The sequence below is a fragment of the Medicago sativa genome, chromosome 6, assembly GCF_051527215.1.
Source record: "Medicago sativa cultivar Bolivia chromosome 6, Bolivia_mono, whole genome shotgun sequence".
Taxonomy (NCBI): domain Eukaryota; kingdom Viridiplantae; phylum Streptophyta; class Magnoliopsida; order Fabales; family Fabaceae; genus Medicago; species Medicago sativa.
This window is the reverse complement of record NC_140754.1, coordinates 26,343,362-26,358,849: the sequence shown is the minus strand read 5'-3', so window position 1 is coordinate 26,358,849 and position 15,488 is coordinate 26,343,362. Positions and strand designations below refer to the sequence as shown.

Below are 15,488 nucleotides of genomic sequence, written 5' to 3'. Positions count from 1 at the left end.
TCAAAAATACGATGACTAGCCCAAGAACAGGCCGCCCTAGCTAAACTATGAGAAACCATGTTCGCTTGTCTCCTAACAAACTTCACCTCGAAGTTGGAATGTAAAGATAACTGATAAATAATACTAGAAACAATAGCATAGAATTCCGAATCACCATGGCCGGAGCCGATAAAGCTTGCACTAGAGTAGATGAGTCGGACTCGAAGACAACCCGGTCCCATCTGTTCGCATCAGCAAAGTGAAGAGCCTCGAGTAAGGCTACTGCCTCCCCCTCCAAAAATGTCATATTTGCCCGCTGCCATTTCGTTTGAGCACGAATAAATTGCCCGCGGGAGTCCCTTACACAACACGCAAAAGATGTAATATGGTTACAGTCATGGAACGGGGCATCCACATTGCACTTCAACCATGTCTCGCGTGGTTTCTCCCAAATTGAGCTGTTACCTTGCACTTTATTTTGCTCGTGTTGCACAACCGGTTGTGGGGGATGTTTATGAACCTCCTGCCATTGCTGCCATGCATGTAATGTCGTCCTCCCAATGCTTGTTGAAATATGATAAGTGGCATTCCAAATGACATCATTACGTGCATTCCAAATTTGCCAAAGAAGTGAAGCCACCCGACCAGCAATGTCTCGGCTTTCGGAACGACATATATCAAAAACAAAATCTGCCAAACTGCTCACAGTTCCAACTCGCGGTTGCAGCACAGTCGAAAGCCCTGCATAATACCCACTCTCACACTCCACCGTACAACCCACAAAAGCATGCCAATCATCCTCAATAGCCATATCACGCCAGGGACATATCACCTCACATTGTACATGCCGTGATTGTAGTCGGAGACACGTCAGAACACACCCTCTGCAAATCCTCCATAGCAAATTACGTGCTTTATGATGGGAATTCACATTCCAAATTCCATGCCACTCACCTTCGACATGGAACCGATCAGTATGTAACAACTCAATCATTGCAAGTTTATAACCAGTCTTAACAGTATACCTCCCGTTACGTTCCATCATCCACACTATTTTATCATTCTAAACTTCTGCAAAGAGTGGTGTGTCAGAATAGCTTGCACCATATCATCTAGAAGGAGAGATTCAAGCTTATCAATATCCCAAACTTGTTCCTCGTCAACTATCAAATCAAACACACGCAAACTATGTACACCCTGACTTTGTGGAGATTGAATCCAGCTACCATGAACACCTCGAACCCATGGATCATTCATCACGCTGACTTGCTGCCCATTTCCAATTGTCCACCTACATCCATATAAAAGTAACTGACGCGAATTCCAAATACTTCGCCAGGCAAAGCTCGGGTTATGGCCTAGTTTAGCACTCAAAAACAAGGAACGTGGAAAGTACCTCGATTTAAAGACTCTAGCAACCAGAGATTCAAGTTTAGACAGAATACTCCATCCTCGCTTAGCTACCATAGCGAGATTAAAAGCTTTGAAATTCCGAAACCCCATTCCACCAAATTCTTTGGGGCATGCCACACGCTCCCATACCATCCATTTAATCCCTCGATTGTTACTCCTTCCTCCCCACCAAAATGCATTGATCATCTTTTCAATATCATCTATAATTGAATTCGGCAAAAGATAAATACTCATTATGTATGAAGAAATAAATTGTAACACAGATTTGATCATAACTTCCTTTCCCGCCTTCTCACTACTACAAAATTGGGAAAATATAGCGCCTCATAAATAGCGCTTTTAAGACTAAAGCGCTGTAAATTAAAACACGGAGGTCTTAGCTAGCGCTTTTTTGAAAAAGCGCTATCTATCATTTTAAGTATATATAGCGCTTTGTATTGAAAGCGTCAGTATAGGTTAAATAAAAATAATAGTTATTTAAATAAAAAACATGATTAATCGTATATGACACTTTTTATGAAAAGCGCTATATATAACTCAACCTTAAATAGCGCTTATAGGTTAAAAAAGCGCTATTGTATGCTTGAGAAAGATAGCGCTTATAGGTTAAAAAAAGCGCCATTTTATATAACTGATTTAATGTACATTAACTAACAGGTCCCCTGTTCGATCTCCTGCATAGCATATTTCAAATATTTTTTGAATTTTTATGAAAAATGGATTGCAGTAACAAAGCACACCTTTTTTTTTAAAAAAATTTGGTACAAACCTTTTTTAATTCTTTTATCATATATATAACAAACTAAATCTAAACTTTTCAAAAAAAATAAAAAACAAATCTAAACTTTTTTCCCAAAAAACAAATCCAAACTAAAAAAACAATCAAATGTCATGGTCCCACTAAATCCTACTTTTCCATAAATCCTACTTTGCAGGTTGCGTTTTTTGTTTTCTTATTTATATTTGAAAAAAAAACGCTTTATACACTAACAACAAAGCGTAACTTCTTTTTGTTATATACTCAAAAGTAACAAAGAATCCCAATTTTAATGGAAATCCCTATTTTAATGCATCCTAAAGATAAAATAAAAACTATAACATAATTTTCATGAAGTTTGCGTTTTTTGTTTTTTTATTTATATTTGAAAAAAAAATGCTTTTTTTGTTACACAAAAAAAACGCTTTATACACTAACAACAAAGCGTAACTCCTTTTTGTTATATACTCAAAAGTAACAAAGAATCCCAATTTTAATGGAAATCCCTATTTTAATGCATCCTAAAGATAAAATAAAAACTATAACATAATTTTCATTAAACGTATTTTTTAAAGCAATTAATAACATAACCCAAAACTACTTTACTCAAAACTTTCATTAGATCGTGTGCAGACAATTCAGTCCAGAACCACCACCTCTATCGATTCATTCATCACCAACCACCTATATCTATCAATTCATTCATCACCATCACTCGATTCCTTCGATCTATTCCAAAACCATAACCGTCTCTTTCAATTCATTCCAGAACAACCACCTCTATCTCACTCTTAATTGCGGTACATCATATCTTCGCTCCCGTCGTCTGGTTACATCTTTTTCAATACTCAATTCTTCATCTCAGGTACCATCTTCATTCTTTCCTTACCTCAATTTAACTCAAATATTCTTTAATTTTTTCATATTTTCATCTGGATATTTTAGGTTTTCAAGGTTCAAACTAAATTTAAGACTGCACTGTTAGTGATTAGGATGAATTTGACAATCGAAAATTCAAAATTTTTGTTTGATGAATAATTACTGAAATTTGACAATTGTTTATTAAAGATTTTGGGTTTAATTAAACTCTACACAACCAGTAAGATGAATAATTTTTCTTTTGGTTCAAATTTTTTTTTTATATATATAAACAATAACACTTTTTGTGTGTGACTAGAATTATTTTCTAATAAACTAATTGAATGATGTGATAATATGATATACACTATGCATATGCCTTTTGTATAACCTACTAATCAATTCCATAATCGTCCATCGTGACTTCTACATGGCATACCAAATAAACTAACTTATACAATTACTTATTATTTTATTTTTTGTAGTGTCCTCGCCAAGAAAATGGTATAGATGTCGGGTACTTTGTGATGAGGTTTATGAAAGATATTCTCATTTCAAAACTGAATGAGATCCCAAAGTTGGTATGTTTTTTTTATATTAAAGTATAATATCTATGTATAATTAAGTTTATTAAGTAACATGGTTATTTTTAATGTTATAATATATACAGTACATTGATGGTTTCAAGTGTGTGACATACTCAAAAGATAAACTAATAGAAATCTAAGAAGAATGGTGTCGGTTCATGATCAGCCTAAAAGTTATATGATTTTTTTTTATAATAAGGTGAGTTTAATGTTTCTAAATATATTTGCTAGAAGTGGTAGTTGTTTTAATTTATAATCTTGCTTTAATTTGTACTCATGATCAGTAGTACTTTGAATTTATCTCTAATATAGTATAGCGTTGTTGCTTAATGGCGTTTTCTGGTATATATTCAGGTGGAGGAGAGTGAACGAAATTTGGAAATGAATGATGATTTGCATGCTTGTTTTGGATAAAAATGTTGAGAAGACCAAGAAGATAGATGAAGACTGCATGAAACCATAGAAGATTTTGATCTTTATGTCAACTAATTAGTTGTAACTCTTAGAGATATCCATGTTACCATATTAGAGGCTATACATTTCTGACTTTTATGCTATATATATACATACATTTTTTATGATATGGTTATGTTTTATTTGATAAATAATAGTCTCAATTATAATGTGCCTAAATTATATACATTTCCCTTTAAATTTCAGACTTTATATATATATATATATATATATATATATATATATATATATATATTACTTTAAATTAATAAAAAAACGCTATCTGGAAAGGAATTTTTTTGACAAAAATAAAATAAAATAAATGCTTTTCCTAGCGCTTTTTTTCCTTTATAAAGCGTTATCTAAACCTATTGTTACATAGCGCTTTTAAAACAAAAACGCTGTTTTTAAACTTGTCTTAGATGACGTTTATTTTTGAAAGCGCTATCTAAGGAGAACCTTTGCTAGCACTTTTTGACATAAAACGCTATATAAACCCTGATATAGCTAGCGCTTTATACAGGAAAAAAAAGCGCTATATTACCTTTACCAGCGCCATGTACAATAGCGCTTCAAAAGCGCTACCTAAAGCCAAAAAAAAGCGCTATATAAGCCCATTTTTGTAGTAGTGTCTATAATGCTCGTCCCCTCCATGCATTTATTCGTTTCCAAATATGATCCTTGATAAAAGAAAAAACAGACCTCTTATCTCTACCGATCATGGAAGCACTACCACAATTTTGACTTTTAATAGCACAATTTTAATAGCGTTTCTGGATAAATGCTATTAAAAATGCAAATTATAGACCTGTTATAGCACTCTTTAAAAAGCGCTAAAAAAACCTTGTAAAAAATTGGGTTAGATAGCGCTTTTCTATAAGTGCTATTATTCTTGTTCGCACTAATAGCGCTTTTAAGAAAACGCTATTGTTGAAGGGGTATAGATAGCGTTTTCACAAACGCTGTGTTTGGGTTTTATGAAAATTAAAAAAGGGCGTATACTTTTTCATTTTCGCGCACATATAACAAAAGTGTGAAAAAACACACAACACTCCTTCCAAAACACATAACAAAACTCACTCACTCACTCACCCTCCTTCCACCGTCCTTCAAAAATCTTCCACCGTCCTTGCTTCTGTCAAAGTCAGAAGTCACCTTTCCTTCTCCCAAAACTCACCGTCCTTCCTTGCTTCGGTCACCTTTCCTTCTCCCAAAACTCACCGTCCTTCCTTGCTTCGGTCACTCACTCACTCGAAATCGAAGTCGAAGTCGAAATCGAAGTTGGAAAACGCTTTCTCTCTTTCTTCTCTGGTTAGATCTTCACTCTCTTGATCTTCTCTCTCTTTATTATGCATGAATTACATAACTTAGGGTTTTGAGTTCATTCCAGCTAATTTCTGAAATTGAAAATGGAAAAAGTTTCATTTGTCGCTAATGCCTGAAATTGAAAATGGAAAAAGTTTCCTTGTGTTTTTTCTCAATTGTTTTTGCTATGATTTCAATGTGTTAATTATTTTTTCTGTTTTTGATATTGTTTTTAGGTCATAATAATTCAGAATTCTGATTCATAAAAGGGGAAATCGAGAAGCATAGATAGGTTTCCAATTGTTTAAAAGAAATAAACAAATAAGAGATACTAGATTTATTCAATTAATGTTTCGATTTAATTGTTTATGGTAATCGTTAATTGATTAATTTGATTTCGTGTGTTTGTGTTATTCAGATGGATGGGTATCAGAGGGTGGAGAAACCCAAGGCAGATAGCCCTATCAACGAAAATGAGATCCGCATTACCACTCAAGGAAGGATGAGAAACTATATCACTTATGCTACCACTCTTTTTCAGGTTAGTAACAATTTAATTCATTCGTATTAGATAATCAGATTAATTTAAATACCACTCATATGTGGGAACCACTGGGTATGATTAGGTTTTTAATGTTCCGAGGGACATAATTGATTGATAGTGTTAAAAACATTGTCGCTGCCAGTGTATTAATTGCCGAGTGAAACTTGTTTTTTTTATTTTTATTTTATAGTGATTTGATTTAGGTTATAGGATATTTCTCTTTTATTTTGTTTAGTGTGATTCATACATGCAAGTAACAATTGATCTTAATTTAACTATAATATTTTGGTATTTTGTGTGTAATTTAATTTGATTTTGCACTATGTGTTTTCTGTAGGAGAAAGGAACTGAAGAAATCGTCCTCAAAGCAATGGGACAAGCGATTAATAAGACTGACAATTACTGAGCTAATTAAGGTGAGAGGGTAGATAGATATCACTATGGATTAAATTGGTTGGAGTTTTGTTTGTTCTAAAATTTTGAATGACTGTTATCATGTCTATTTGTTTCAGAGAAGGATTGTTGGTCTGCATCAGAACACTATTATTGGATCAACTGATATAACTGACACATGGGAACCACTTGAAGAAGGCCTTCTTCCGTATGTTTTCATTGTTTTCCCTGTGTTACTTTGTCAAATAGTTTATATATGCACAGCATGGGCGTTATTGTTTTCATTTTACTTGCGTAGTTTGGAAACTACTCGTCATGTTTCAATGATCACAATTACTTTGTCAAAGAAAGAGCTGGATACATCCTCCACTGGGTATGAACTTTCATGATGTTGGATGACATTTGCATCTCTAAATTATGTTGTTTCATGCCTTATCTTTTGATTGGCCTAGTTATTTTTGAAGCAAACTACATAAGGATTAGGAAACATGTTAGCTACGTGGCATATTGACGCTTCAGATTGAAGCAGTTGGTGTCCAAGATTAACATGACTCTAACACATTAGATTACGTTTAGTTACTTATTTTCTTAAATTATTATTGTTGTCCATGTGTTAGTGTTGTGTCCGGTCTGTGTTTGTGTAAATGCTTCATAACATGTTAGACCCTTGCTTCAAGGAGTGTGGTAAATACTACTTCTATCGTGCTGCTGTATTTATTGTCACTTGACTTCAATGTAGATTGATAGAAGGGTTTGATTTCACTGTCTTAGTAGTGTATCAGTTTCTAATGTTTGTAATTTTGTACTTTTAACTTTTGTTTTCTAATAAGGATTCAATTACATTTTCAACTCTGTAAGTATTAAGGTCTAGTCATGATTTATACTAGTGTTGCCGTCTTTCCCACTATGTTTGATAGTTTTGTTTTTTGTTTATTTCTTTAAATGTATCATCTGTGGCAAGATCTAAGTTGTTTTTCTTCATGCAGATATCAACCTCCTCTTCCGGCTGATCAAGTAAAACCTTTAAATGAATATGAAGAGGAAGGAGGTGAATTAATAGATGTCTTTGATTTTTGTAAAAGAGTGAGAAGTTGTGATTTTTATGGCATGTGTAGTTGTTAACTGTAATTTTGATACACAGAAGGCTCGCCAAGGATGCGAGGAAGGGGGCGTGGTCGTGGAAGGGGCAGAGGTAGAGGTAGAGGTATTGCTCACTACTTTGTTTTGCTTATTTAATTGTGATCGGATGACTTGAGAATAAGGTTTTGGTTCTGAATTGATTGAAAAATTAGCAATCAACATGCTGTACTTATAAAAAATGTACAGACGAATTTAAATAATTAAAGGGATTAAATATGGTCTACATGTGATTGACTACATCAGTGATATATGCAAGAAAATAGGAAATATCTATGTGGAAGAAAATACAGGAGAGAATATCTCAACCTATAGTGTAATACCCTCAAAAGTGTTACTAAATTTAGAGAAGTTAAAATAGTTAGTATATGTAGTAGTGAAAGCTTACAAGAACTTTACATAGACTCTTAGTATAAAAAAAATATAAAATAAAATAAAATACTAGTATCCAATGTTAGAGATAAGTTATACTATATATATATATATATATATATATATATATATATTATACATGCTCTAATTTTATCATATAATATAAGAGTTTATATATGTATTCTCACTTTTATATAGATGAAGTGAAATGATCTTGGTGACAGCGAAGCTTCCAAAGAAGCCCAAAAAAAAAAAACCCCCAATTAGTTGTTAATAAAAAAAAAACAATTAAGAAGCAATAAAAGAAAAGAAATTAGGAGTAGAAAAAGAAGAGAGTACGAAGGGGAGTCAAAAAGGAAAAACTAAGAAAGAGAGTGAACTGTAGCAGCAGAAGGTCACCAAATCAATGTCTTAATTGAAGGTATTAGCTAGAGATTTAATGAAATTAGAGGTGTAGATCAAGTTTATTGCTGGGTAGTGTAACGTGCAATAAGGAAGGGATGGCTGAATTCGGTTACTTTCGGAAACTAAGGATAGAAGAGGGAGAACAAGGATTTGTGTTTATACGGTGAATCTGATCTACCAGCTTCAGCTCTCAATCCATTTCTCAACAACTTAGAAAACTTGTGAGTTAATAATGGGGACTATAACAAGTCCTAGGTTATCACTTTAAGTTTCTCTCTATCTATCAATTTACACTGTCTGATTCATTGATTCTTAGAAGGACATGGTAATATGACTTTGAATTGGGGTTTAATAAAGTTAAATGCATGAATTTAGTTGGATACTTTTGGGAGATTAAATTGTGGAATAATGTTGGGTTTGGAATGTTTTTGAGAAATGTTATCAGAACATTGTAGTTGTTGTATTTGTAGATAATGTCATTGGTACACTATGACTTACTTAAAGTCCGAAAGCTTATTATTATTATTATTATTATTATTATTATTATTATTATTATTATTATTATCATCATCATCATCATCATCATCATCATCATTATTATTAATAGTAATTTACTGGCGGGGAGCCACTTTGGCGGGGAGCCTATCATTACTAGTTACCGGCGGTCTGAACTGGTTGGTCTGAACTGTTTGAGCCAATTATGTACAGGTTCATGATATTTTGAAACCTCTATATACTAGGGGAAAACTCTGTCGAATTATCGGTAGAAAATATTGTAAATTACATGTTTTTATTAATTCTAGTATTGTTGCTATTATTGTTTGATGTCAATTCATGTATTTTAAGGCTTGCCAACTGAATTATAGTTTGAGCGCCGGTCATGTGCCGTTGGGCCGTGACATATAGATTGTAGAATGATCAGAAATGCTTTCTTGAAAGATTTTATAATTTCCTTTAAAATACAAAATTTTCTTATTAATACAAAATGTATTCTTTGTAGGAATGTACAATGGGGGTATGGAATATGGTGATGGTTATGATGGTGGACGTGGCTATGGTGGCAGAGGGCGTGGCCGTGCATGGGGTCGTGCTTTCCGGGGACGAGGACTTGGCTATGGTGCCCAGCCGGTTGGGTATTATGACAATGGTGAATATGATGCACCACCTGCCCCACGTGGTAAGAATGCGAGAGCACGAATTTGATGTTATATTATTGTATGGAATTTGATAAGATCAGTGTACCACTCTTGTCTAGTTTTTTGCTGTGTGCTGTTTGCATTACATGATGCTTCCTATTAAATATGCGACAGAAGAAAAATTACTTGGTTTGAATTCATAAACTGTTTTCCTTGTCGTATTTATTTGTTAGTTTTCTTTGCTGGCATTTTAAGTTTTTCTCCTTACTAAAGTAGACGTTGTAGTAATATTTTCAAGCACTTCTTGTGCTGCTGTTTGCTTATTTTTGAAATAATTTCATAAAAACTTCAAGTTCACGTTGTAGTAATGGTGTGTTAATTACTTGTAGGCCAAGGTCGTGGAAGGGGAAGAGGCCGTGGACGTGGTCGTGATGCTGGCCGTGTAGCAGCTGCTTAGTTAGAAGAGGTTTGCTCTGCAACTCTGCTTATTTGTTTATTTTATTTGGGATTATTTGAGTCGTTCAGTGTTGCGGCCATGTTCCTGTAGTTTTGATTTTGTAGTTCTCTCCCTTGTAACATCTATAATTTTAAGTTCAACAGATTGAGTTAGATATATTTCTTTTGTTTAGACTTTGGAAAAAAAAATTGATTAATACTCATGAATGTAATTTGCTATATTCATATTTCAGTGTTTAATTATAGCATTTTTGGTTACAAATTTAAAAAAAAAAAAATACGCAACTTTTATTAGCGCTTTTAGTAAAACGCTAAGAAACCCCTATTTGAGTAGAAAGGCTACGATAGCGCTTATCAGAAAGTGCTAAGAAACAATTGTTAGAAAAGCTACTTTAATAGCACTAGAATAAGGCTATATTAGCGCTTTTCTGAAAGCGCTATTAACGTGTTGCTATTTAATAGCGTTTGCAAAGCGCTATTATAGGCTCCTGACCTTTTATAGCGGGGGCTTTCTTAGCGCTTGAGAAGCGCTATTAAGAGCCAAAATAAGTGCTATTAAAGGGGGTATTTTGTAGTAGTGAAGGTAACCCCAAATACTTTCCGATACCCATCACATGTCGGACACCAATAATGTGTGACAAATCCTTTTGCGCCGCCTCACTCATATTGCGACTAAAAAACACCTCAGACTTTGATAAGTTAATTTCTTGTCCAGATGCTACCTCATAAGTGTTAAGAATAGTGAGTAAACATTGTGTTTCCACCACATTGGCCCTGCAAAACAAGAAACAATCGTCTGCAAACAACATATGAGACACCACTTTGATAAGTTAATGAATATATAATGAGCTGTAATATATTGAACACATCTAAGCAAAACATATTTTATATTATATATGAAATAACAATAGTCATGGGAAAGATTCATAAGTAGAGGAGTCGGGATTCAAATCCCAATCATAGTGTCCAATCTGAAAATTTTCGTATTTTTGACAATTGAACTAAGACTTATATGAACGAATTTTTTTTTTTTTTTTGAGAGATATGAACCAATTTTTTTTTGAAGAAAGATATGAACCAATTTTTAAAAGGCTTTAACTAACAATTTTTAAGTGTTTAAATATACATATACACACATTAGTTTTTTTTTTTTGAAGTAACACACACATTAGTTAACCATTCAGGTTGTGATTTATATATACATGATTTTCAAACGTTCAAATATACATGTTGGAACACTATGTGTGTTGTGAGGTGTCCCGTAAGCATAGCTCAGCTGGTAGGACAATGCATTATTATATGCAGGGGCCGGGGTTCGAATCCCGGACACCTCACTTATTCATCTTATACGGTGAATTCTAGCCACTAGGCTACTTGACAAAAAATTCATCTTATACGGTGAATTCTAGCCACTAGACTACTTGACAAAAAAAATAATAATTCATATGTCACACATTAGATAGTTTACACACAACATTAGTGTTTATATGGTGGAGGTAGGATTAGGGGTGTTCGTGGGTGGGTTTGGGTTGGGTTTGGTCAAATCCAAAACCAAACTAAATAGAGTACTCCGGTTTGGGTGAGGTAAAAATAACCACCTGTTATATTATTGGGTGGGTTTGGGCAAACCCACTAATTTTTGGGTTGGGTTGGATTGAGTAATGGGTTACCCAACTTATTTTTCTATTTTTTTAATATTAAATAACTAAATGACAAGTCCTCATAATTTTGTTTTAAAATAGTACTCTACTTTTTAATTTTCTTAAAAAAGATGTTTAACTTATTTTACTATAATTTTATGCATCATAGAATATCAAATAGTAAACTCCATCATAAAATACTTGCAACAAACTAATGTTGCAGGACATAAAATTGCATTAGTATCAAAATATCCAAAAAATGCAACATATTAATTTGTAATTCTAGTATGTTTTGATTTTCAATATATAGGGTACAATGTGTATGTTTTGGAAATATAACTTTCTTCTACCCTATGAAAATAAAGATAAAAAATATTAACATTATTGGGTAAGTGGATTTTTTGGGTTTAAGTCTGGTTTCACCTGAAACCCATTTATTTTTAAGGGTTTTCCATTTTTAGAAACCATACCCATCCATTTACCCAACCCAACCCATTTTTTTGGGTTTTTTGGGTGGGTTTGACTGGGTTTTCAGGGTTGACCCAACCCGTGAACACCCCTAGGTAGGACTTCCAAGGGTGTGTCCTTCGGGGTATTGAGTTTTGTAAACAAGTGATGACGCACTCAACATGATCGTCGCAGTTCCATAGGTAATATCTCGAAATCTAAAATTTAATAAATTATTTTTTTGGTATTTTTTTGTTTGTGCACGCGTTTGGCACACGCATATGCGTGTCTAACAATTTTAGCTTGTCAATTTTTGTCCCTTAGGGTTTAATGATTGGTGTTACGGCCATAGTCCATTTCGAGATATTTAGTCCCTCTGGTTCCTCTAAGGGCGATCATCGACCACAGTCCCTAAGAGTTAACCCTTCGAAAGTTATAGATTTGTCATCAAACCATAATCCCCTCGAGTTGGCATTTTGGAAATTATAGAGTGATCGTTGTGTCATACTTGGGTGATCTCAGTATCATATTTTATGGTGTATTTTTAGAACGGATCCTACACTGCAGTAAGACTTTGATACAGTTGTAGCTAGGTTGCTTTATCATAGGGACATCATATTTGATAGTCTACATGCATAATTTTTTACAGTTTCAGAAAACATCTTAAAGAGAATGACCTAGTTTACAACTCATTCCATATTACTGAAAAATAATTTTAACTTTCTTTTTTAACTATTTTTCCCACAATACATAATATTCATTAATCACGATTTTTTTTTGGTACAAAAGAGGGCCAAAGGCCCAAAGAGAAAAAAAAAACTAAGGAGCTAGATGTATATTTCTAGAAATACAAGCCCTAGAAATATCATCAAAAAGGAGTCTTCGAAGCTCACTAGGAGGAGTCTCCAAAACAAGCAAATTCCAAGAATTCGAAGAAAAACTGAAGTTTGCTAGCCAGTCAGCACATCTGCTGCCTTCATGCCACATGTGAATAACTTCAGTATGCCAATCTCGTCGAAGAATCTCTTGAATACGTCTTATCAAGGAAGGAATGACTCCATTGATCTTGCAATTGTGAGAAACCATATCGACAAGCACCTTCGAGTCACTCTCTACTATTAAATGAGATAGACCTTCTCTCCATGCCATGTCAAGCCCAATATAGAGGCCCCACATCTCAGCATGTAACGCGTCACATGCTCCAATTTTGTGACTAAATCCTTTAATCCATTTCCCGTCAGATTGACGAAGAAGTCCGCCACAACCTGCATGCTCCCCATTACCTTTACATGCTCCATCACAATTGAGTTTCACCCAACCATCAACTGGCATCTTCCATCCAATATACATAGTTTCCTTGGGTTGAGGATTGATTTGCAAATGATTTTAAGAACTTTCTTCAATGAACCTGATCTAATTTTGGATAACATAAGCTGGATTAGCCGGTCTTTGGAATCCTTCTTCATAAATTGATTTGTTTCGCCAAGTCCACAAATGCCAACAGGTTGACATGAAAGTTGTTTGCCACGTAGACTTAGAAACTCCATTGCATTTTTTACTAAGGTTTTTGAAAACCCAATCTCTGCAATCAACAAAAGAAAAGAAATTAGTTTTCCGATCCGAAGGAACAAAAGACGTCGAGCAGTCACGAAGCACATGAAGAACAGTCTCATCTGCATTCCCACAACAGGGACAAGTAGGTGATATACCCACCCCCTACCTACTACGACGATAGTTAGTGAGAATACGACCGTGTGCCACTAACCACATGAAAGTTTGAATACAATGTGAACCCTTCCAACTCCAAAGGATTTTCCAATCCCCTTCCACACTATACTGGCTCTGAGTAAGTAGATTATAGGCACTCTTAATCGAGAATTGACAAGTACTAGTGCCTCCCCATCCAATAGTGTCAGGCCCATCAGCTTCAGCTGGTGCAGGGAGTGCTATCACTTTATTTGCAATGTTATCGGGAAGATTATTAAACAAAAAATTATTGTCCCAATCTCCATAGGAATTAGTCACATCCTTAACATTAAGAGTGGTATTAATAAAAAATTGAGTAGCAATAGTGATGAGAGAAAAGTTGTTTGACCCCCATTTATCCAGCCAGAAATTGGTACGAAGCCCATCCCTAATTTGCCACAGTATATTGCTTTGAAACTCCCCCAACTCAACACAAGGGCTTTCCACAAAGGAGAGTAATAGGTTTGGGCGCGAATGGAATTACTCAAGTCATTATTCCTTCCATACTTACTGTAGATCACTCTACACCATAGATCATTTGGTTTGGTAGTGAGATTCCAAAGCATCTTCATTAAAACGGCTTCATTCATAAGATGTGGGCGCTTAAAACCCAACCCTCCATCTGCTTTAGGTAAACAAACAACATCGCATCCAACTAAGTGAGGTTTACGTCCCTGGTCAGTATCTCCCCAAAGAAAACCTCATTGGATTTTTTTCCATTTCAGCACAGAGGGTTCTTGGAAGTTTAGCATACTGCATATGATAGTAGGGTATAGAACTAAGGACAGAATTAGAAAGCGTGATTCTACCAGCTAAGCTCAAACATTGTTGTTTCCACCCACTCAATTTGTTTTGGATCTTGCTGATTATATGACTAAAATGCCCCCTCGAAGTGTGTCCTGGTGCTATGTTAGCTCCAAGATACCTGCCCAAATTGTTAACCTGGGAAAATTATGTATGTTGTAAAATCTCCTCCCTGAGTTGATTATCAACATTCTTGAAAAAGAACACTTGAGTCTTCTGGTTATTCTTGTAAAATCACAATTTATTTTTATTAATAACGTTCAAAATTGTAATTAATTGTGTTAAATTGATGGTTAAAAATTGTGACACCTTCATCTTTTCATTAATCAATCTTAGATGAAAAATTTGAATGGCATTGACATTTTCAACCACTATATTTATCCACTTAGAAGAGATCCTTACAAAGAAATTATATCAACACTGGTCCGATGGTGAAAGTGGATGGATGGTGCTAATTGTTTATAAGAGTCATAATTTTTAGGATACGTACGGAATTTACTTTCTATTCATAAACATTATATAACATAAGTGTTAGATTCAATACCATTTAACCTAGCAATTAACTTAAATGGTTAATGAGATCAATCAAAGACAAATTGTTCAAGAGAATTTGAGTTTAATTTTTAACAAAAGCAACTTTCAAGTCAAACTCTAAATTACTAAAGTTCATTTTTCCTAAAAACCGAAAACTTAACACACAAAAAAAGATACACTACCAATTATTTTAGGATACCAAATTTATTTTACAAAAATAATAAAAATAAACAAGTGATAGATATTTGAGGGTCTATAATTCAGAATAAGATATGTATCAACACCGTAAATCCCATACAAAACATATTTTCCATGCTCAAAATTTGTAGGGCAAGCAATCATTTTAAGACATTACTTTTGATGGATAACTGTCCCTTTTGACGTTATTTTTTTGGGTAACCATCCTTTTCAACATACTTCACTCATACATCACTACAACATAAGCATCTAGTAACATTTGAAAAATGTTACTTCATAATGAAAAAATGTTACTAATTATACAGAATAACATTTGAACAATTG

General features: G+C 34.1%; 1 protein-coding gene, 1 long non-coding RNA gene and 1 pseudogene across 3 annotated transcripts; 2 read left to right on the top strand and 1 right to left on the bottom strand.

Annotated features, from left to right (window-relative positions):
* Nucleotides 1-282: 282 nt before the first annotated feature.
* LOC146914198 (uncharacterized) lies at nt 283-1,021 on the bottom strand. The gene is made up of 2 exons (XM_085721016.1): nt 445-1,021; nt 283-338 (listed from the first exon to the last, which is right to left on the bottom strand). Exons 1-2 carry the CDS (start codon nt 1,019-1,021, stop codon nt 283-285), a joined length of 633 nt encoding a protein of 210 aa, XP_085577142.1.
* Nucleotides 1,022-2,899: 1,878 nt separating this feature from the next.
* On the top strand, nt 2,900-4,262 carry LOC146914197 (uncharacterized). Its single transcript, XR_015016478.1, has 3 exons — nt 2,900-3,014; nt 3,493-3,793; nt 3,949-4,262. It is a non-coding gene; the product is annotated as an uncharacterized LOC146914197 (long non-coding RNA).
* Nucleotides 4,263-5,770: 1,508 nt separating this feature from the next.
* LOC146914196 (uncharacterized) lies at nt 5,771-10,029 on the top strand (annotated as a pseudogene). The gene is made up of 8 exons (XR_015014033.1): nt 5,771-5,893; nt 6,234-6,312; nt 6,409-6,497; nt 6,588-6,662; nt 7,276-7,337; nt 7,431-7,493; nt 9,204-9,380; nt 9,729-10,029. The product of XR_015014033.1 is annotated as an uncharacterized LOC146914196 (transcript).
* The last annotated feature ends 5,459 nt before the right edge of the window (nt 10,030-15,488 follow it).

Bases quoted from the DNA above. Each gene is read 5' to 3' on its own strand.
- LOC146914198 (XM_085721016.1), bottom strand. From the start codon at position 1,021: ATGGAACGTAACGGGAGGTATACTGTTAAGACTGGTTATAAACTTGCA. The intron at 339-444 runs GTAACAGCTCAA...GTGTTGTGTAAG, and splicing joins CGAGCAAAATAAAGTGCAAG to GGACTCCCGCGGGCAATTTA.